The 22,420-nt window shown below is 37.2% G+C and overlaps 1 protein-coding gene across 1 annotated transcript; it reads left to right on the top strand.

Annotated features, from left to right (window-relative positions):
* The first annotated feature begins 264 nt into the window (after positions 1 to 264).
* On the top strand, positions 265 to 21,588 carry MPP4 (MAGUK p55 scaffold protein 4). The gene is made up of 21 exons (XM_054381102.1): positions 265 to 319; positions 2,334 to 2,455; positions 3,348 to 3,425; positions 4,044 to 4,124; positions 4,672 to 4,803; positions 5,416 to 5,497; positions 6,621 to 6,706; positions 7,441 to 7,512; positions 7,946 to 8,142; positions 9,346 to 9,410; positions 10,388 to 10,405; positions 11,445 to 11,483; positions 12,210 to 12,230; positions 13,466 to 13,480; positions 14,712 to 14,753; positions 15,495 to 15,665; positions 16,511 to 16,591; positions 17,550 to 17,643; positions 18,433 to 18,541; positions 20,320 to 20,454; positions 21,397 to 21,588. Exons 1-21 carry the CDS (start codon positions 286 to 288, stop codon positions 21,586 to 21,588), a joined length of 1,866 nt encoding a protein of 621 aa, XP_054237077.1. The 5' UTR covers positions 265 to 285.
* Positions 21,589 to 22,420: the final 832 nt, after the last annotated feature.

Genomic DNA, 22,420 nt, shown 5'->3' with positions numbered 1-22,420 from the left:
GTCATGTTGCAGTTGAGGTTAGCCTGTCTACATTTTGGATGCTAGTGGGTAACTGAATTTACAGGTGAGGCACGTTTTTAATTTATGCTTGCAACCCGTTGTGCACTTCAGAAACAATTATTTCCCCCCTTCTTTAAATTCTGCTCTATTATTAATCTAAAATCCCTGACAGTGTTCTGATATGAGTGTACTTTTTTCCCTAGTTCAGCATCTGCCTGTGAAACCTACTTGGTGTGAATGCAGTACTCAGAGAAGTGGGTGGAATCTGCTTGAATAAACGAAAAGATGGAGGTGCCAACACTCTGCAGTCAAGATAATGGTACTCATAACTTTTGCATTCTTTTTCAAAGAGAAAGAAAACTGACAAAAAGGTTTATTTCTTTGTTTCTTCAGCTCTTCTTCCACTGAGTCATGAGAGAGATGAACACGTCTATAAGTACTACTACTTAATAATTGGAATCGTTCCTGATGTTTAATGGGGGTATGAAGTTAATTTACAGAGCAACAGAACAGGATACCTGACATTTGTTTCTGGCTTATAAAAGGGTCTCTGCAGCTGTATAAAGAATGACTGATAACTGTAAGAGGAGGTTTTTTTGCTTAAGGAAATTATTCTCTGTAGTTTGAAGGTTTATGCTTCTGCATGGGACATGTTTTTCTATTTGAGCTCAGTTTGATGTAGGAATAGCATTCTAGGAGATAATTAGTACAAGTGATCTCAAAAACAGGCAACCATAATGAGGGAAAGATCTTAAGAAGTACCTACACCAAAGGTAATGTCCTGTTAGGTTCTAGGAGGTTCCTGTATTAGAATCCTTTCAAGAAAATGGTAGGGCTCATAATCAGTTCACTTTTATAATTCTTAACTGCCTGCTTTCCAGAAATAGATAATTCTTTTGATAATGATAATTTCCAGTTTTCCCCAATTTGGAAACTTAATAATTCTGCCTGATGTTTGAGGCAAACCTCCTGTCTGCAAAAACCTGGCAGGCGAGTACATGTCTAAATTAATGAATAAAGAGAATACATCAATGAAAGTGAAGCTGAAGATTGATATCACAGAAGTGTTGGTAACATCCAGATCTAGAGCTGACATGTGAAACAACTGTCAGTGAATTGAAAAATTACTCTTGGGAGAGAAATAAATAAGGGCTTCCATGTTTATGTTAACTGGTGTAACTGAATGATAGCAGTTCATGATATTGTCTACAGCAGAGAGGACTCAGCTGTTCTGGGTCTGATGGATGAGCTTTAATTTTAAGAGATTATTATTTTGACTTTGGCCAATGCAACTTCACAAACTTCTAGTGTTTTGGGTTTATTTCAATGTTTTTCTTTGATTAGAATGTTGCTCATTTAACCATGACAAGTTTAATTTTGTAAACAAATCAATACAAAGGAAAGTCTCCATTTACAATTGTTCTGTGTGATTACTTTGACACTAAAAAGCAAAGAGACAGTTTAGCCTACCAAATTACACAGAAGTTAACAACTTGCTTTCCTTAGACATGGGAGTTAGGCATCTAACTCTTGCTGTCACCTTAAGAATACTTAATAGCTTAGTAAATCAAACTTCTGCTATTTGGTATGGTATTATATTAGTGCTGTTATAAGTATTGTGTTTCTTGGGAACAGTGTCACACATATTAGACATGATTTGTTATTATTTCTGAAGTAACATTAAATTCCATGCACTGATAAAAATCCACCACGTGTCTAGGTCTGACTTTGTCTAACATCTTATCTATGTGTCACCTCTTAGTTTCTGCCTCGAGATATTAGAAAGACACTGGATTTTTGTTTTTCACTGTATTAGGATACTGTTCTAACAGATCAAGGGCTCCTTCCAAATAGTCAGAATGGTTCTCCCCCTTTCCTTGGATGTGTTGTGGGTGTCTGTGACAACAGTATGTATTTGTTACGAATTCACATGTTCTCAAATGTCTGCACTTCTCAAGAGTGGAGAAAAATGGGTGGTCCCTGGCCCCAAACAGCAGGTCATTCAAAAGGAAAGCCTATAAAATGAACAAGCAAATTTTTAATTTACCTCTTTTCAGTAGGAGGTATGAATTTAGACCCACACTGATACAGTGAGTCCCTGTGTGTTTTTCTTACAGGTCAGTTGAAATGTGCTGTTATTGACCTAATTCTGCTGGTTAATAATTAAGCGGAGTTGATTGCAGGTTACAAGAAAAGCAGACAGGAAGTGAGTGCATTTCTTGGAAGTATAAATTGAGAAAAGGTGCTTTTTGAAGGCCTGGGTCACTGTTTGGCTTTGGTTGGTCTTCTATTCATGCTGAAGTGTCTTGCGCTTTTCTGTTTCTTGGGCTCAGGTGTATCTCATGTTCTGACTCTAGTGCTACAAGAACTCAGTTTGCTCTGTAAAAGAGATGTCAATGGTGTTGGCATGTTGTATGACCTGCTCAGATCTCGCTGGCTGCAAGCACTTTTAAAGGTACTGTGACATTCAGCTGTGAAAGCAAAGGTTTCCTAGAGGACAATTTTTAGGGGATAATAGCTATTTTATCAAGACTATAAATGCTTATTTACACTGGGAGCTTGTAGTCCTAACATCAGCAGTCAAGGTCAACAAATCCACTTCTGCTTTAGAGGGAAATAGAGAGTGTTTTCTTTCATAATCTCCTAGACATTAAAGCTCTTATACTTTACATATCCATATTAAGGCCAGGGGTGTGGAAATGTAGGCTGAACACAGCCCTGCTCAGCTGCCTTTTCTATTCTTAAATCTCTGTATGGCTATGCATCCAACTTTTTTGCATGGATGCTTGAAAACTTCTGGTTTTCTGATTTTTGCCCACATTGATCTGAAGACTGTTATACAAGAGAGTTTTGGCTGATGTTCTTCACTTGTGCAGAATTGTATCTCTGAGACAAATTCTGAACAAATTTGGTTTTTCCTGTAAGGAGGATTTTAAAAAATCTTCCATTTTAAAGAATTAAATCTTGCAGTGGATAAGAATGTCCATAAGGTAATACAGCAATTTATTGTTTTGAATTAGATTTACATTATTTATCATTCCTGCAACTAAAGGAAGCAAGCAAGCTGCAAGTCAGAGAACTGATGCTATCAGGCTATCATCCTGTGTAATCAGCCTTTCTTACTGGAAAATTTGACGCAGCATAACTGGCTAGTTGGATGCTGTTATGGAAAGCAATGAATTATAGACATGTTGATTATTGAGATTGCAAGCTCTTTTGGCTATAGTTGGGGTGAAAAATTCCTAGAAATACAATTTTGTCTGTTCTGTGTTGTGTATGGATCTATGTTATCATGTGAACTGACCATATCACCGTTGCACTGTCTTTTCTGTCATGGCATGCCATAGATTTATGAATGCCTCCAACACTATCTTGGAAAAAGACCAGTTCCTGTCACACCGCAGGCACGCTCACTGAACCGTGAGGTATGGCTGTGGATACACAGTGTGGTGCTTTACTTGCTCGTAGCAGATTCTCTTCTCCTGCACCTTCTAACTCTTATGATACTTAGAGAGGGGAGGGTGAAAAAGGCATGCAGCTGTGGTCAGTAGAATGAGCCCTGGCCAGTGTAATGAACACTGAAATAATTTGTTTTAACCACTGGCCATACATTATTCTGGCCATGCAACAGTGTGGTTCAGCATTATGGCTACAATCAAGCAGTCTGACATGAGGATTTTGAGAAGTTTGTTTTTTTTTTTTTTTTTTTTAATCTTTCTGGTCAAATAGCTGATTAATTCTTAGATTTCTGAATTAGTGGGGGAGTTAATGACTAGCTGGAGAAACAGACACTAGAGATGAAATTGGTTGAGACACAAGAGAAAAAAAAATAATTTAGAGCACACGGCACTGGGGCTGAACTAAATTAAGCCAGAGTGATACTATCCAATTCTAGAGCAAACCACATACATATGCTCTGAGTCATACAATGTGGGGGGCTTAAAACAACTCATGATATCATAGTCCTCCATGAAGGCTTAGAGCTTTCTGAATGAATTCTCCTCCAGAACCAGTCTCTGCACTTTCTCTCTTACATTTGTTAGGTGATAGAGTTACTGCGTGAAGCCCCTCAGCTTGGAGAGATCAAAGAGTTAAGACGACTACTGCGTGCTCCACACTTAAAGGCAAGTCCTGTGTAAGGAAAGAAAGTTTGCTCACAAAGCTGCCTGCAATGGAAACAGATGGCCAGCTGTTCACAAGAACTGGTGAAGGAGTTGGATGAGACATAGCTTCCAACTCAGGAACTAACCTAGTTGTGGAATCAAATGTGGCTTGTGTACTGAAGTGCCTGCACTCAGCTGCGTTTTTGAAGGACTATGCTTGAGTGAGATTTTTTTTACAGAAGTATATTCTGAACAGTTGCTGCAGATACAAACTCAGTATTTCTTTGTGTTCGCAAAACCTGCATTCTTTATCCTGGAGCTCCAAACAGAAATCCTTCATATTCTGTAAGTTTTCCAGAAGAAGCAAGGAGAGGAAGTGTTCTTAAAACTTTATTTCACAATTTAAATTTCCATACAGAAAGAAGAAAATGTCAATGTTTGAAAAGGCATCTATACTCACATAGGAACTTACTCATTGCTGATCTATTTTGTGACCTGTAACTCTTTAAAGGTCTTCTATTGCATGGTCTTTGCTTATGGTTGGTTTGCTTGCTCTCATTTGTAACAGGCCTTGCTATCTGCTCATGATACTGTGGCCCAGAAAGATTTTGAACCAACCCTTCCACCACTGCCAGACAACATACCTGAAAATGAGGAAGCTATGAGGATTGTCTGCTTAGTGAAAAACAACCAGCCTCTGGTAAGGGAGCTTTCTGATGCCTGTCAAACTCTTTGAACTTACACAAGTATTGATAAATGCATCTCATGCATACTGGTTTCTTTCCAGGAATGTCACAGAGCTTGTGTGCTTTTTTGTCCAATTTTTACAGAATCAGAGGAATTGGTGAGGTTGGGAAGGGCTTTAGGAGACCATCTAGCCCTGTTAAGTGTGGGTACAACTAGAGCAAGTTGTTCAGTACCTTGTCTGCTTGTCCTTTGAATATTTGCCAGATGTTTTGTCTTGTATAATGAAAAGGCAAACTGGATTGAAAGCTATTCTATTGAGCAAAGTAGTAAGGAAGGGAGGAGAGACTGAAAGAGTCTTTTAAAATAATTTTTGCTTATTCTGGTCTATGAAAAGATAGCTGTAATATTTGAGATAGATTTCTTACAGTTAGTGAGGTTACTTTAGTATGCTGGAAGTTGAAGACATTGAAGGACTTAGTACTAATCATGACGCATTATTGCTAGATCTGTGCAGATTTAAGGTGAGTGTATGTTTGTCATGCAAAGATCAGACTTGTGATGTGAAAGGAAACTTAGTGAAGATCTTCGGTGATCAGTGTGTTTTTTCTTTGTTTTTATTTGCCAGGGTGCCACCATTAAACGCCATGAGATAACAGGTGACATAACAGTTGCCCGTGTGATCCATGGTGGGCTAGCAGACAGAAGTGGTATGTGTAACTTGAAACCAAGTAATACAAGAAATTGAACATGGTGTTTGAAATGAGATAATAGCTTAGCCTCTACAATTCATCTTCCATTAGAGAGGAAAAAGACATGTACATTGGACAGTACTGTGAACAGCGATACCTTACAATGACGTTCATGTCAATGTGCTATGCTTGAGACTGAGTGAAGGAACAAATTCACTTTTCACGATGTGTTCTTGGCACCAAGATAAATCTGTCATGAGACGGATCAGGAATATCCCAAGCTACAGTGTAGTATGAATACTAGCAGCTCGTTCCTTAATAGAGAAATGGAAAACACTGGTAATCTGTGATTCTCTAAAATAATGGGCTTTAAGGAACATGTAGCAATTATTTTTTTGGCGCTTGTCTACTAACCACTTTGGTAGCATTAGTTGCTAAGCAATCTTCCAAGGAGTTTCCCTGGAAATGTTACTACTTAGTAATGGTAGAATTGAATGTGTTCCATATTCCTTTGGAAATGTAACTAAAATATAAATCATCAGAAGTAAAATTGAACTGCAATCATTATAAAACAGTTCCTTTTAGTATTTTCTGGCCTATGTATACAGAAGAATACCCAAATTAGACAACAGCTGATTAAGCTCCTACTTTGACATTTTAATTGAGCTGAAAGAAAATTTTAAGAATACTGTGAAAACTTTTATAAAGGACAGAGAGCAGTCGCAAGGCCTCCCACTGTACCTGGAATGTTTAAGGGTCTGATTCCAAGTCTCATCTATTAATATAATGAGTTTAGATAGACTAGGTTCAAAAATTACTTTGGTAAAGGAACTGTATTAAAAGATCTCTGCTAGTTTTAAGGCGATTCACTGATAGACTGTAAAGATGTTGTATGGGGGAGGTGAAAGGAAATAAATCTAAAGCATGCAAGCTTCTTGTGAATCACAGAAGTCTGTGGTCCTATCCAGGGCAATATAACATAAATCCAAACTGCCTTTTGGCATACCTGGTGTATGGGAATTTTTAACACTGACTTCCACTGACTTCTATGATATATCTGTGTTTCCCCACCTCATCTACCCAAGATAATCCATGATGTGATAAAACTTCTGCTGCTTTCATCCTTGTTTTTTCACTGTAGGCTTGCTGTATGCTGGAGATAAACTGGTGGAAGTAAATGGAGTTCCTATTGAGGGACTTGAGCCTGAGCAAGTTATTAACATTCTGGTATTGAATCTTTTTTGAGTATGCACCCCTCTCCCCCTGTTTATTGATTGATATGAATCTTTCTGGAAGCTTCATTCAGTTAATATTCCCCAAGAAAGTAGTCGAACGGTGCTGTTCTATTTAGAGTCCATATTACAAAACACACCACAGCAGAGTGCATGAGCTTGTATATACCTTGCTTTGCAAAATTCTGTTGTCAGAATTCTAACAAGAAGTCCCTGTTACTTATTCCTCATTTTGCCCACAATCTTTCAGGGTTTATCACTGCAAACTGTTAGTGACCATCAGTAACATATTGCTACATGCAATCAATATCATGTGCTTCTCTGTGTTATTTCCCTGTCTGTACTATTTCTAGGTATAAGAAATACAAATGCTATTGGAATGCTGAATTCTTAAATGTTTATATTTTTTCCTTCCTCCTTTACATCATTTAGCTAACTATACCCTTCTGCTAATTTATATTAAATTTCAGTAGAAAAGTTTATGAATTAATGTTGTCATTATATATTTATAATGAAACCTAGGTTTCATTGAATTAAAAATATTTAGCAAAACTCAATCCTTGAGTTTCCTTTCGAAAACAATACAGTATTTTCACACTGACTCTGCCTACATTCTATTTGTAATGTAGACATTACAGTGACCTCAAAGCCATGCTCTGTTAGGCTTGTGATGCCAATGTTTGGTTGTGCTGGACATAGTTGCATTTTAATCTTTTTCTAATCCTTTAGGCACTGTCTCAGGGGACAATTATGTTCAAATTAATTCCAGTTTCTGATCGCCCTGTCAGCAACCAAACAACAGTAAGTATTCTTTTTTCTGCAGTTACCCCAGAAATGTCTCATGGTGTGATGCAGAGAAGTGGTGTTGCTTAGAAGCTTATTGCAGTTCTTAAAGTTTTACTTGCCTTTATGGTTGCTTCCCAGCTGATATCAACATACTGTTGCTGAAGTAGTAAAGATAATAAGATGAAATACAGTTGTGCTAAAGGTAATGAAGACATTTTCAGAGTGATCTGCAGGTTGAAGTCAATTCTTTTCACACTATATGTAAAAATATTTTTTTTCTGCCTTAATGAGCAGATAGGGTTGGGGGCTTGATCTGTTTTTTAAAACATGACTTCATCCATGAATTGACTTAAGTAGCAGCAATATCTGGTCCTGTCATTTTTATAAAATTTGTGGTATCTGTTCTAAACATGGCTTCCACTTAACTCTTGTCTATTTTCTTTGCCAGCTCTATGTGCGAGCAATGGCAGATTACTGGCCATTGCAAGATCCTGCCATACCATGTGCTGATGCAGGTTTGCCATTTAAGAAGGGTGAAATACTCCAGATTGTGGACCAGAATGATGCTTTCTGGTGGCAGGCCAGGAAAGTTTCAGATCTCAGCGCCTGTGCTGGACTTATACCCTCAAACCATCTTCTTAAAAGGTAAAGAAACTGTAATTTTTCTGATTTCATTTTAAGAAGTAGCCAGCTATTCAGACTTTGATACTTAGAATTTTCAGACGTTGTATAGCAGTATGATTCAGAGTGATGTCTGACAGACATCATTCCTTTCTGTTCTCCAGCTTCCTGCTTTCCTTCCTTGGTACTTAGGTGAGAAGCACCCTATATCATCTTAAATTAACATTAAAGAAGTTTACAGCAGTTGCCTACTGCCTATGCTAGTTGCTAAGACATCTAGTGAAGTGTAACAACTTAGTGTAAATTAAGGGCCCTGACTGCTTACGGCCCATCATCTATGATTTTTTGGTGGTGGTTTTTATTGTTGGTTGGTTGGTTTTGGGGTTTGTTGGTTTTTTTTTTTTATTGTGTGGTGGTGTGTTTGTTTATTTTGGAGAGAGTGTTTGTTTTGGTTTTGTTTTTTACAAAATGGGGGAAGGAAGGCAGGTGGGAAGAATGGGATACTAAATGTATATTATGTCATAGCTGTACCAGGAAACAGTTTGGGTTTTTTAAAGATGTCCTGTGAAGCATGAGTGACATCTTTGGCTTTGGTCAAAATTGAATAGATCGGACTAAAAGACAGGAATGGAACACCCCTTTACCCCCTCAAAAAATAACCATGCTTAAGAAAGAGTAAGGATCCCTTGCCTGTACTTCAACTACTGTAGCATACTTCAGTTTGATCCTCTAATCACGTGTCCTGTCTGTTACACTCAGGAAAACATAAGGCCATGCAGCTGTAGATGATATGCCTCAGTTTTACTATATGTCAACCTAAGTAGGATTCATATAATAAAAGTTGAAACCAAACTCAGTTGTGATTAAGGCTGCAAGCAAGAGGCTCAGTGTATTAACAGAGTGAGTAGTACTACTACCCACAGCAGAAGGACACTTTTACTTCCTGGAGTCTATACCACAATGTGTCTTATCTTCCTGCCCTTAGATATAAATCCAAAATACTCTACATCTGGGCTTCTTATTTGGAAATTGCCTTTAAATAGTTCTGATAGCATGCAAGCTTTCTTTCTATGGGCTGAAACATTAGTAATGTTTCCATTCCTGGTGTCTCCTGGTCAGCTCTGTACTGCTGATCTTATGTGTAAAGCAGTGAATCTCACTGGAGCATAATCTGCTTGTGGACTGTTCTGTTTCTTATAACTGTGATTAACATTTATTTCTATGTAGGAAGCAGCGAGAATTCTGGTGGTCTCAACCTTTCCAGCCTCATCTCTGTCTCAAATCATCAATGTGTGAGTCAAAAATTACTTGAATGGTAGGATGGGAAAGAAAGATCTTATCTCTATTTCCAGGGGTACTAAATCGGAAGCTGTTGCAATCCAGTGTAATTCAAAGACATAGTATCTAGAGCCATATTGTAACTTCAAAAGTGTGTTAACTATGTCCAGAAAAACAAATTCTTAATGGTAGTTGTACCTGGAGTACTGCTGGTGGAGGCTGTCTCCAGTGTGCTTGGAATCTGATTGTGAAAGAAACTGTGAATTTGTCTCCTGAAGTCTGTAAGTCCTAGTAGCTCTCTCTGAGAACAAATTCTCTCTAGGATAATTGTATGTGAGTAAGTCTTGAGGTAGAAATTGCACTAACCTAGCTTTCCAGGGACACAGATAACAGTTCTGCACTGGAAAATGCCATACCGTATATTTAGAATGTTTATTTGTCATTAAAAATGTTGAGAAAAAGTTAGTTGTTGTTTTTTTCCTTCCCTTGAGGTGTACAATGAGCTATACTGCCCATACATTTGTGGTGACAATCCAGAAACACTATTCTCTGCCAATTATAATTTTCTGTAAACATGAAATTATTTCCAGACAAAGAGTTTTCTTCCTGTTTTCTTTCTCCCCATTTTTTTCTTTCTCCCCATTTTTTTCTTTCTCCCCATTTTTTTCTTTCTCCCCATTTTTTTCTTTCTCCCCATTTTTTTCTTTCTCCCCATTTTTTTCTTCCTCCCCATTTTTTTCTTTCTCCCCATTTTTTTCTTTCTCCCCATTTTTTTCTTTCTCCCCATTTTTTTCTTTCTCCCCATTTTTTCCTAAGTTTCTTTATATTAGATTAAAATTAACTTTTCTCTTGTGATAACTCCTAAATCGAGTGTGTTTCATTGCCTAGGTTTCTTCTTGCACTGATTAATTGCTTTGGTCATTAGAGCTGGGACTCTCTTTCACCATAATTTTATTTCATTTTAACTGCTTCAATGGATACGCTGTGGCAGTAAGCACTGTGGAAGAAGGTAGGAGATCATACCTAGACAATGCTGCCTTCCTATAGTTAGAATCAGTATAGCACATGGTTTTACAGGCTTTTTTAAAAGTTAGAAATGAGGCAGTTTAGTAAATACATGCAAAAGAAGGGCAAGCTCTTGACATTTTGTGTGCTTAGCATAACTTAAGTGGTTTTTCACTTGAAACAGTAGAAGCTTATATTGTTTTAAAGTGGAAGCTAAAGTTATGCATTAGCTGCTAGGGAGCACCGGTTGGGATGCATTGCTTTGAGGAAGGAAAGACTGTATTTCCTATTTTCCTCTCCCTCTTTCTGTTCCATGTTCAGCAGCTGACTTGAGCAGCTCCAACAGAATATTTCTTGAAAGTATACACATGAGAAGAATATGGTTGACAGATGCCTTGACAATTGCCCTGTAGCTGTAAAATAGCTCCTACTGGCCTCTTATCTGAAGGGGCACATAAAAACAGAGCACACAAATAGTGCAGTATTGTGAGCCCATAAGATTGCCTAAGCCCACAGGATAGCATTTCAGGGACATGAATTGATGGTGAGGGGCTGCAGAGAGATCTGAATCAGTCTTTTCCTTATGTTCCTTGTAAAATATATAATAATAAAATCAAGCAAACAGAACACTTTTCATGAGCGAATCATATTGGAAATATATGCATTTCTAAAAGCTGCAGGAAAGAAGCAAGTGAGTGGAAAATTATTTTATGTCCTAGTAATACTTAGATACATGTACCGTAACAGGCATGTTAAACCTTTTATTATTTCAAAAGGAGAATTCAAGTTAAACATATTTGCATATTTGCATATTTGCCTCTGTCTTTAAGAAGACCCTTTTTGCTCACTACAGACAGGGAAAATCAGTAAGTTGGAGTTAACAGTTAAAATCCTTAAAGATGTCCAAAGCTGATCTGATCTTCAGATATTTTTTCTGATGTCTGAGTTCAGTCTTGTAAGATCAGTAAGGTGTTTTGTTTTTTTTTTCCTCTCCATGTTTTTCTGATTGATGATTATTTTTTTCCCCTTGTGTTGATCTGTAGAGGATGACATGCAGATTGATGAGAAGTGTGTGGAAACAGGTAACTGAATTCACAAATTCACATCCATTTGCTTCAAGGTAGTAGTTAGTTAAAGCCTTGTTTTGTTTCCCAGATAAAGCTATTCATTCTGCTAGTGAACTTAATGGTAGAAAATTCTGTTTTTCATACTCTGGAAACCTTATCCTGTATTAGTGTAATAAAATGAGCTGTTTGCAGTTCTGGTGTAGTGTTTATAGTGAAGTGTTGTACTGAAAAGAGGGACCATGCCAAAAATATCTACCTGAATGAGATTCACCTTTGATTCTGGCTTTGGACTGTGGCTGTGATCTTACCACAGTTTTTGTCTATTGTGTATTTAATGCCACAGATGATTGTAGTTTTGGAGAACCCACACAATTAATTGTCAAGACTTCAGGAGAATACGTTTTTAGTCTCTGAGCAAGAATAGGGTTTTATACATGTGAAGACTGTAAGCTTGACTTGCTTCCTAAAGCAGCATGATGTATTCCTTCTCCTGAAGTAATTCAGACAGCTTTTAAGGAGTGATGTGATCCTGCAGGACTGGGTGGAGAAAGACTAGACAAGTTAACTCAAGTATAGTGAGCTGTATTATGCCACCTTACTGTAGAGGGAATTGGAAAAAGTATGTGTGAGACAGACTGATAGTAGCTGGAAAATTGATTTCTGATTCTGGAATTTTACGGAAGGAAAAGAAATTAATTTCAATGTATTTTAATATCTTTGCTATCTGGATTACTAAACAAGATGAAGAAACATTTGAGTCTGGTAAGTTCCTCTGACTTAACTCCAGACTCCTTTTATTGTTCTGCTGCAAGAATGGTGTCCAGAGATAAGCAAGCATCTCAAAAGCAAGCATGACAAAAACCAGAATGCTATTTTAGCTTCAGAAGCCATTCTGGCTTGAAAAAACATTATGCAAGATCCCATTGCCTTAAATCTTCCTCTTGCTCTCTGATTTACCTTAGTAGTAAGGTTTTTGTCCTGTTATGCCACAAGTGTGTTTCTTGTGCATCGGTACCAGATCTGTTTATCAAATCCTAATCAGTTATACCCATGCAAGCTGTGACAGGCATGGTCTGTACTGATGTCAGCAGGTAATTGGATTACCATAGGGTAATGGAGGCCTGAATTCCCCCATGCCTGTGGAGTTGATGTGGTGAAGCAGAGATATGTTCTGGATTCCTAATAGTGTGTATGGCTGGCATTCAAGAAATAAAAATGCTTTTATAAAATTAATGATTTATAAAAAACACAATCAGTGTTTTTTTTAAACCAAATAGATTTTGGGGTTGGTGTTTTTTCTTTCTTTTTTTTTTTTATGGAACAGCTACCTATTTGCAGCATATTCAGAGTTCTGAAAAACTTAACTCTTCTAAACAAATAATTTTTCCACTGAAACAAATCTACTACTGCTAAACTTCTTGTTTATTTGGTAATCTTGTGGAGAAAATGTCGTTCTACACTAGACTTGCTTTTCTTTACAAGGTTCCTAATTGCCAGTTAGAGTTTCTTCTTTTATCACAGTTGGTTCATTCTCTTCCACCTCTCAAGCAATATCCAAAGCTTTTATGACAGAACCAGCAGGTCTGCAGGGCAGCTCTTTGTTTTGGGGCTAGGATGTTTCTGCTAACTGTACTATCGGGATTACTCTTGCAAATCCTATTCAGAGCTGAGTCAGCTCTCTGCTGTCTCCAGACAGTCAGAGGAATAAAGGTGCTATCCTACATTTTAAATTAACCAGTAGTTCAGTATCTGTGATGTATTTTGTAAGTACAGCACTGACACAGATGCTGTAGCTGAGTCTCTCATTCTTTGGGAACTGAGAATTCATGTTTAAACAGGCATATTTTAGATGTGAAGCCTGCAGTACTTGTTTCTTAACTGTCCTAAATACAATGGACAATGCTGTCTTAATTTTTTTTTAATTGTTGTTTTAATCTTAGTATAGACTGTCTGCTCAAAACTAATTGTTTTCTATCTGTCTCTACCTGAATGTGCAGAGGAGCTTAAAGAAGGTAACACTAACTTTTTTTCTCCTTGTCTCCTGCAAACAGCAATCCATTAAAATTCATCTGTTGTTTATTGCATTAACAGAAGCTCACACTGATCTTACAGTATCCAGTAGCTGAATTGCTTGTTCCTTGTAGTATTCCACTCTGCACTCGATACCACAGAATAGAGGACAGATGAAGCAGAAGTCCTCCAAAAGATTTGAATAATGGGTCAAAAGACCTGATGATAGAAATGATACAGGCATATGTCAGCTGAATGGTACTCTGAACTTTGCCCTAAATGAGCAGTTTTGTGACAAGTATTTTTTTTTATACAATCATAAAGAAGGAGTTGTTAGTACATACAGAAATGTAGGAATAAAACTATTTTAAAGGCACAAGTAATGAAGAGTGCATAGATGGGAAAGATGTTTGAGAGAGAGCTGTGAGTCAAAGAATCTAGATTATATAGCCCATGCTTTGCAAATGAAAATAGTGTTCATACCTTCAAAAAAGTATTGGCTTCAAAGATATGCCTATGTCTTCTGTATCTTTTTCTTGCTTTAACAAGGCCTAGCTAAAGGACATGCAGAGCATGGATGACTACATGCATGATTAGGAGAAAATTAGGAGTCCTTTTTAAAGAGAAATCTAAATGCTGCTGAAACTGGAGTTTTTTCTTCAGTTATTTGCTTTCAAATCATCTTTATAAAATAGTTTCTAAACCATTAAGAGCATTAATCTAGTGGGAAATACATATTTTTGACCCCTATAGAAGATATTTCATTTACAGAAAATACATATAGAGATTTAGAAGGCTCACCTGAATGGTTAAGCGTTTAGAAAGAATAGCAAAAAGAATTGGAGGAAGCAGATTAGTATGGGATGTTGAAACACAGATATCTCTGATCCAAAAATGATTAAAAAGGAATAACTAAATCAGGTCTTCATTCTGTCTGAAAGATCTGAGCCAAAGGATGTTACATTTTTCCAGCATGCTACTACTAGGTAGAAACTGAGTTACCAGGACTTTTTCAGTTTAATTTGTCTCTTACAGAAATAGTGGTCCTTTTAATGGGTCATCTGAAATATTTGAGTATTTCATATTATGAAGTATTGTGCTTTTTTATTAGATATGCTACTTCCATATGCTTACTGAAACACTGCTTTTCATTTGGGATCAGCAATAATTGTTAGCTGTCTATCTCTTAAGCTTTCACTGTTCTTTCATGAGTATTTGTTCTTTGTATTCTAGAAGAGGAAGAATTTGGTGAATTTGGTCAACGGGTCTTTATTGGTACGCAATGACTAAAGATAAGTGAGATGTTTGGGGCTTGTGTGCTTGTCGGAGGTTAAATAAAATGCTTTGTTCTTAAAGCCTTATTGAATTGAATTCTGCATCTCTTTTCCATACTTCAGGAAGTCACTTTCCTCCTTCTAATGCTTGTTTTCTCCATTTAAATATCTCTTCCTGTTTGTTTTCTACTGAGGCCTGGCCACCACTAGTTTAACTTGACTAGCTGTTAAGATTTCCCTTACTACACAATTAATTTTGCTAGAGCATAATGTTGTCTGTCATCCATTGTGAATGAGACTTTTCATTAGAAAAGTAGACCTAAATATCAATGGAGCAACAAACTGATACCTGTTACTAAACCATAGTGACCTTTAAAATATTTGGATTCATTCTGAAGGCCTAGAGCAAATGTTCCAGATTTGCTTTAGGAGAGTCAACCTATTTAAAAACAGTTCACCTGTTCTCTAGTGATGCTTTTCCTTTGGCTTGTTTTGGGGATCTTTTGGGGGGGTCTTTTTAATTCCAGACTAACAGATGACTTTCAGTGAGATTTGACCTCTTTAGCTGTCTTTTAATGCTCAGAGTTCCTACCAAGCTGACATACCAAGTGCAGCAATGAAATTCACCAACTTTCACTCTGCAAAAAGCTCAAAATCCCAGTATATTGATTTAGACATGCTACACTGAAAAACTAGCTGCCTGGGGTGTATTTTCCAATACTAATGTCTTTGCCCCTTACAGCTGGTTTCCGTAGAAGTATGCGCCTGTGTCGCAGGAAATCCAGGACGAGCCAGCAGTCATGTTACTCTCAGTGCCCCAGCAGCTGTTACAGCGCTCTTGCAGCTCCGTATGAAGAGGTGGTTAGGTACCAGCGGCACCCAACAGACCGGAACAGACTCATTATACTAGTAGGTAAGAGGTTAATTACTTTCTCATGCAAATTTCACAACCTGTAACAAAGGGAAGGAAGCAGTCATAGTCTGATCCACTGAGGTTTCCTGCTGCTGATTGCTGTGGTTGCACACCGTGCAGGTAGCTCTCAAAGCACTGTTTCAAGAATGATTGTCTGAAATGTGACCTTGTTGTTGGTTTTGAAGTGTAATCTATGTATCAACTTCTTTAAGATAGTGAATATTTTTTTTTATGAAGTCCTTACAAGAAGCCATACAGTTATGAATGCTAGTTGATAATGGATTTTATTAGGGAAATAGTACCAGTTTATATTCAGTTTGGGCCAGCACAGAAAATTAGAACACATTTGTAACTTAGTAGAAAACATCTTTATGTGAAGACTTTTCTACAGCCAGAGTTAGATGCATGCATATAGCAAAGTGTTTAAACTCAAGACTAGAAAGTTAAAAAGATGCCTTTAATAATGCTCGCTATAGGAAATACTGTATTAGGTGGGCTGCAGGCTTCCAAGTAGTCTTTAATGACAGTGACTGAAAGAAATTGTTGTTCTGCTGTGGTCCGTGATCCTGATAAAGCAAATCGGGTAAAGGCAAATCCTTTCTAAGTCTGGAAGTACTTGATGATTTTTATTTTTAAGTGGTTTTGCTGGGTTGCCTCCTGCATATGATTATATTACTGGAAAGTGCTTTGCACTCTGAATCAATCAAGATGCTTCAGTCACTTCTGGAACATTTTTGGGAAACTTAATTCCATTTCATTGGCGTGTGTGCAGTGTGTTAAAAAATGGGGGGCATGCATACAAAACCTGCCTGTCAGTAATATCAGTAGCTTTTCCAACTTTTCAGGTCCTTCAGGTGTTGGTGTGAATGAACTAAGGCGAAGGCTTATTGCAAGTAACCCACGAGAGTTTCGAAGTGCCATACCTCGTATGTAATGTTCTCCTTTCCCCTGCTACCTCCTTCAAATGTGCTTCCTTTTGCCTTTATGAATTCATACATTCATTCTTTCCTGTATGACTTTTTCCCAGCTCTACTGTAAGCCAAAGTAATTTGGTTTTATAAGAATTAGTTTAAAATATGATCCTTCTCCTTATTTGGTGTATCAGCCAAAGATATTTTCAAATTAACCTCCTGAAACCCCTAAAGCTTTATGTAGCAGTAGATCAGCATGATTTTATTTAATTGCGATGTTTGCTTATTTTTAGATTTAAAAATAAGACACATTCTTTAGGATATTTTAAGTTCATAGTGGTTTAAGTGATCAGATAGGAGAATGAAGGCAACAGAAGTTGGTGCTAAACAGGCTTTGCAGCTTTCCCTCTTAGCCTTCTAGTCTTCAATGAGACTCACAGCTCAATTTCTGATGTAATAGCTGACATTGGTTTTACCAGTGCTTATTTGGTTCTTTTGATTTGGATAAACAAAGAAGAAATGTATGAATCTGAAGCTGGTTGAAAATTCAGGAATTATTTTGTGCTTTAGATCTCAGATATGGGAAGGAGCAAGTATGGGAAGGCTTGTGGGATATTTCCAAATGAACTTTAATCAGTTTTACCTTAAAGAAGTAAAATGTTGTACAACTAGTTTCAAAGCAGTTCCTGACTGATTTGAGTCACAGATAATTGGATTAAATCATTCTCCTTCCAATCCAAGAAATACAGATCTGCTATGATAATTTTCAAGGACTTGCCACTGCGCAACCATAGTCAAAAGCTTTTGCTCTGGAATAACAAATTGCAACAACTAATTTTATTACTTATAAAAATACTGATTTACAATTTTTCATGAAAGTTGACATATTTTCTTCTACAATGTAACATGAATTTATATGCAGTTGATGTTTTTAAATTTTTGTGAGTTTGTGTTTGTGTGTATTACTTTTCAGACACCACTCGTGTTCAGAAGAGTTATGAAATGAATGGTCGTGAATATCACTATGTATCAAAGGAAACTTTTGAAAACATGGTGTATAGCCACAGGTAAGTAGGAGAGACACTTTACACTTTTGTTATTTAAAATGTAACATGATCCAAGACAAGATGGTTTTGTACTTAGGTCCCAAGTCTGGCCTTCTTCGCTTGTACTTTCTATGTATGTTTGGTGTAAATTTGGGCCAAACTACTTAAGCCCATTGCTTCAAAACCTATTTGTGCAGTTACAAATAAACTCTTCTACAATTAATCTCAGAATCCTAAAAGAAAGAGGGATCTCCAGTCTTGAGCTCATTTGATGTGCATGCAAGTTATGAGTAAACTAGACTGCTTTCTTCTTAAATTGTGCAGTGAGTAAGACCTGTTCCTGATCTACAACTCCACTGCAGAATGACATCTCCACATAAGCAGCTGAACTGTAAGGGCTAAACCTCAGAAGTTTCTCGTCTTTTCTATGCATCAATAATCCCTCTAGGAAAGACCAACTCAGCACCAGAAACTACAGTCCTTGAGCTGTGCCCAGTGCTTTGAGATCTTCTGATTTATGAAGTTAGTTGTACTATATAAATGACAAACATTTTATCATTAGACTCACAAAGTCTAAACAATAATTTGTAATTTTTTTTTGGTGAAACGTGCATGCTTTGGAGGTGTCAAACTGATGTAGTTCTGATTTTTTGTGCCCAGTGGAGTGGAAAAGAGCAAAGGTTCGTCAGTGTTCACTAAGCATTAAGATTGTTGTCTTGATCACTGGAGTACACTGGAAAACTTCACCCTTAAATGGAATCTGAGACTCAAGTGCTCTTTCCTTTTCCTTCTTCCTCACTGCTACTGCAGAATGCTGGAGTATGGGGAGTACAAAGGGTACCTATACGGTACCAGTATTGATGCAGTGCGAACAGTCCTCGATGAAGGGAAGATCTGTGTAATAGATTTAGAACCACAGGTAAGTTGTAAAGGGGCAGGAAATCTAGAGTTTGTATATCCTGGAAGAAAAATAGTTCTTTGTATGTTCTTCTACTATTACAAAGTGTTAGTTATTTTGTCTTGGTTTTAACTTCAGCTCATGGTGTTTATTAAAAGTAGACTCTTCTCTGCTGGGGGATGCTACAGTGACAAGTACAGATCAGTATAGTTCATTTGTTTTCTAGTCAGCAGCTGCATTATCAAGTCAAATGGTGCAGAAATTAAGTTTTCATGTTTGCTTAAAACAAAGGTGATTATCCAAGTAATAAAGCAAAACCAGGGAATTATATGTTGCATTTATTTTTCTTCAGAAGTAACTTAACAGTTGCTAACAGCGGCCAAACAGCGTTCTGCAAGAACCTGTAATGAGTGCTTGTTGTGCAGACCACCATTATCCTAGGGAACACAATTTGAAAATGTTTACTATGTGAGAAAGGACAGCTTGCACAAATGCTCTTGAAGATACTGGTAAAATGTGCTTCAAATATTAGGGTGATGAACACATGTTTCTATGCTGAACATTGCAAAAATATTTTGAATGCAATCCTTGCATTCTTATGTATTTTTTTTCTTAATTACTTGTAGCACCTTTAATACTTTTAGAACTATTTACTATGTTATCTTTTCACTTAGATGCTCTTCACTTCTTTTTTCCTTCTGTCTTTGAGTCGAATTTGCCAATGAATTTAAGACTAATAAAGGTCTGAGCCTGTAAATGTCTAAGAGACTTAAAGTTGTGTCCAGACAAATCTTCTCTAAATTTCTGGCATGTTTTTTACTTAGGAGCTGTTTAGGCTACTGGGTTTCAGTATCTCTTCTGAGAGACACCATAACTCTGTAACTTGTAGAGATGTCCCTCCGATTATGAAAAATCCCTGTGTCAGATTCAGGTTAGCAGTGGTTTGTGCTGTGTAAAATAGAAGTTACATGACCTGTGCAGTTCTGCTTAAAATCCAAACTGCTATAAGGGGCAGGTGAGGCCACACTTTTAGTCTTCATTTCAGATCTAAAAACATCCTTAGGTTTCTTCTGCTACACTTCTAAACAAAAGGGAGAAGAGTGGGGGGGAAAGTGTAACCTTGCTACTTTGACAAGATATGCCACTATCAGTTTTTTAGAGTGTGAATTTAAAGGACAAGTTTTTGGGAAGTGTGTGACGTAACAACACATAGTTCAGTAACTGCTGTGAGGTGAAACAGGAGAACTACTGCTGCTTACTTGTATTTTAAATCTGGCAGCTTGGCCAACTTTCCCTGTTGTGCTTTTTTTCCCTCTGTCTCTTTTTCTTTTTCCCCCTTTTTTTTCTATTTCCTTCCCCTGCTCTGCAGTACTTCAAAAATGCTACACAACATACATGTTACACAGCATGAAGATTTCTGAAAGCAGGATGTGTTTTTCCAGTATGGAGCAATATGGTGTACTTTTTCCAAAAGTAGCTTCCCAGCAATTAAAAGAAAATGGATTTCAGATTTATCTTTAATGTTGATTGTAGAGCTCTGTTAATGACAATGTCCAGTCACTCACTGGACTTGAAAGCAACTCCTAATAAGGTTATCAAGCAGAATTAAGTAATTGGAATGCTACAGCTGCTTAACAGTGTCTGGTCCAGGGATTATTAATGAGGTAATTTTAAAGTAGGTGCTTCTGAAAGAGATTCCTGCTAGGTGTGGAGGTAACAGCATGCTGTAAACATTTGGCTTTTTATGGGAGTAAGACTGGGTTGAAATACTTCAACTTCTTTTTACACTTAATTTGCAGGGCATACAAGTAGCCCGGACTTATGAATTAAAGCCCTACGTTATATTCATCAAACCATCTAGCATAAGCTGCATGAGACAGACTCGTAAAAATGCCAGGATCATTACGGATTATTATGTGAACATGAAATTCAAGGTGAGATCTTGGAATACAAGAGGCTGAAGAGACATCTGGGATTCTGTGTTTAGAATATAATGTGTTCTGTTACTATGTTAACTCTTTAAAAAACATTATTGTGTCTTCAGGATCAAATCTAAGTTAGTTTTTCTGTTTGTTTTTTGGGGATTTCCCCCCCCCCCCGCCCAGATTCACTTTGAAGCTGAAGCATTGTAATTTGTACCAAGGGGATTCTGAGATATTTTGCTTCAAAATGTCTAAATGAGAGGCTATTTTGTATATTGTACCAACTGCCTTGTGACAAGATGTGAATCAACACTTAACATTTACAGTTTTCACTGAAATACCTGGAATGCACTTCATTCAGCAATTTAATACATTTTTCATGTAGTCATAAGAATGTATTGCTATTTCATATATTCTATACTAAGTTCCATAGATAAAGCACAAATCCTCCTTATAGGAATTGCATATATTGTATTTATAGTGTCTAGTGCATTGTCACATTTTTTTCCATGCAAAACATAATCAAGTTTAGCATCTTAAATTTTTGAGACCTCAGTCCATAACTGCATAAAGAAATCAGTCATGATTGCTATACAGAAATAAATATAAACACTGGGGAAGTAAACTAAAATGTGGAATGAGAACAGTAGTGGATTTGCTTCCAGTCCCTAACATCCTCTGCCAGGGTTCATCAGTAGAGTAACTTTTTGGGGGTAAATGGAGCATACTGAGAGACAGGGTACTTCCTTGGGAAGGATGTGGCAGTCAGTTCTGTTTCAGAGACTTGGAACTCACTATAGCATGCATAGTTTACTTTAGCAAACTGTAAAAGAAGTACACTGGCACTGTCTCTTCATCCCTTGTTTACAAGGCCCAAGGTGTTCTGCATATGACATGCAAATATGTTTCTCAAAACCACACTGAAGCTTTATGGGCTTACTCTTTGTCCTGCAGGAAGAAGACTTACAGGAGATGGAAGATTCGGCTAAAAAAATGGAAGCTCAGTTTGGTCAGTTCTTTGATCAAGTGATTGTGAATGACAATTTACAAGAAGCATCTGCGCAGCTGCTGTCTGCAGTCCATCGTGCACAGGATGAGCCCCAGTGGGTGCCTGCAGTATGGATATGCTCAGATATTCAGCCATAATTATGAGCAGCAGGCAGCTTCAGAAAGATTATAGTTTGTTTTCAAGAATAATCCTAATGTCAGGATTGCAAGAATTTATCTTTGTATGTGAGGGATTTGGAAGAGGATTAGGAACAAAGCTGCTACAGCAGCTATAATCATACTATGTCTGTGTAGCTCTTCAGCTTTTTATGCTACAGTTGCATCCACTTTTGTACCAAAAAAAAGTGATTGTGTGTGTCCAATTACAAGAATAAAGAAAAATCTATTTTGTTGCATGTATCTGTGTAATTTACTCATACACAGTATGGGAAAGTTCTTTCTTTTTATGGTCATTCTGATGCTATGATAGATGGACATTCTGGAGGCCTTACTGACAAATTACATTCGGTTAATATTCAGGTTGTAGCTCTTTTTGCATGCTGCTTTTGGACAAAGAGCGTTAAAAAGCTATTATGTTTGCGGCTTCTCCTTTTTATCTTTTAAAACAGAAGTAGAGTGCTGGTGTCACAGTAAAACTTACTCTGAAAACCATAGTTACCTTCAAAATACCTGTACTATTTTATTCTGTTCCATCAACTCGAGTGAAAACTGAAATGACCTTAGCAAAAAGGGAAACAGTCAGCAGCCCATTTTCCTATTCGTTTGCTCTGTAGTAGCATGCTCTTCTCATCAAAGTTTTTCCACTCTTTTTTCACCTTGCACTGCAGCTGCCTTGACCCTGAGAAATGCAGAGGATTATACTATTTGCCTGTCTTGCCTTGCAGAAAAATCAGCAAAAGCAGTTTAAACAATCTAGAAAGAAATTATTCAAAGTCAAATTTTGCAGCTACCACACTGCCTGCTTGTTCTA

This window comes from Indicator indicator, chromosome 5 (assembly GCF_027791375.1).
Source record: "Indicator indicator isolate 239-I01 chromosome 5, UM_Iind_1.1, whole genome shotgun sequence".
Lineage (NCBI taxonomy): Eukaryota > Metazoa > Chordata > Aves > Piciformes > Indicatoridae > Indicator > Indicator indicator.
The sequence above is the reverse complement of the archived record's forward strand: the minus strand, read 5'-3'. Positions and strand labels throughout refer to the sequence as shown.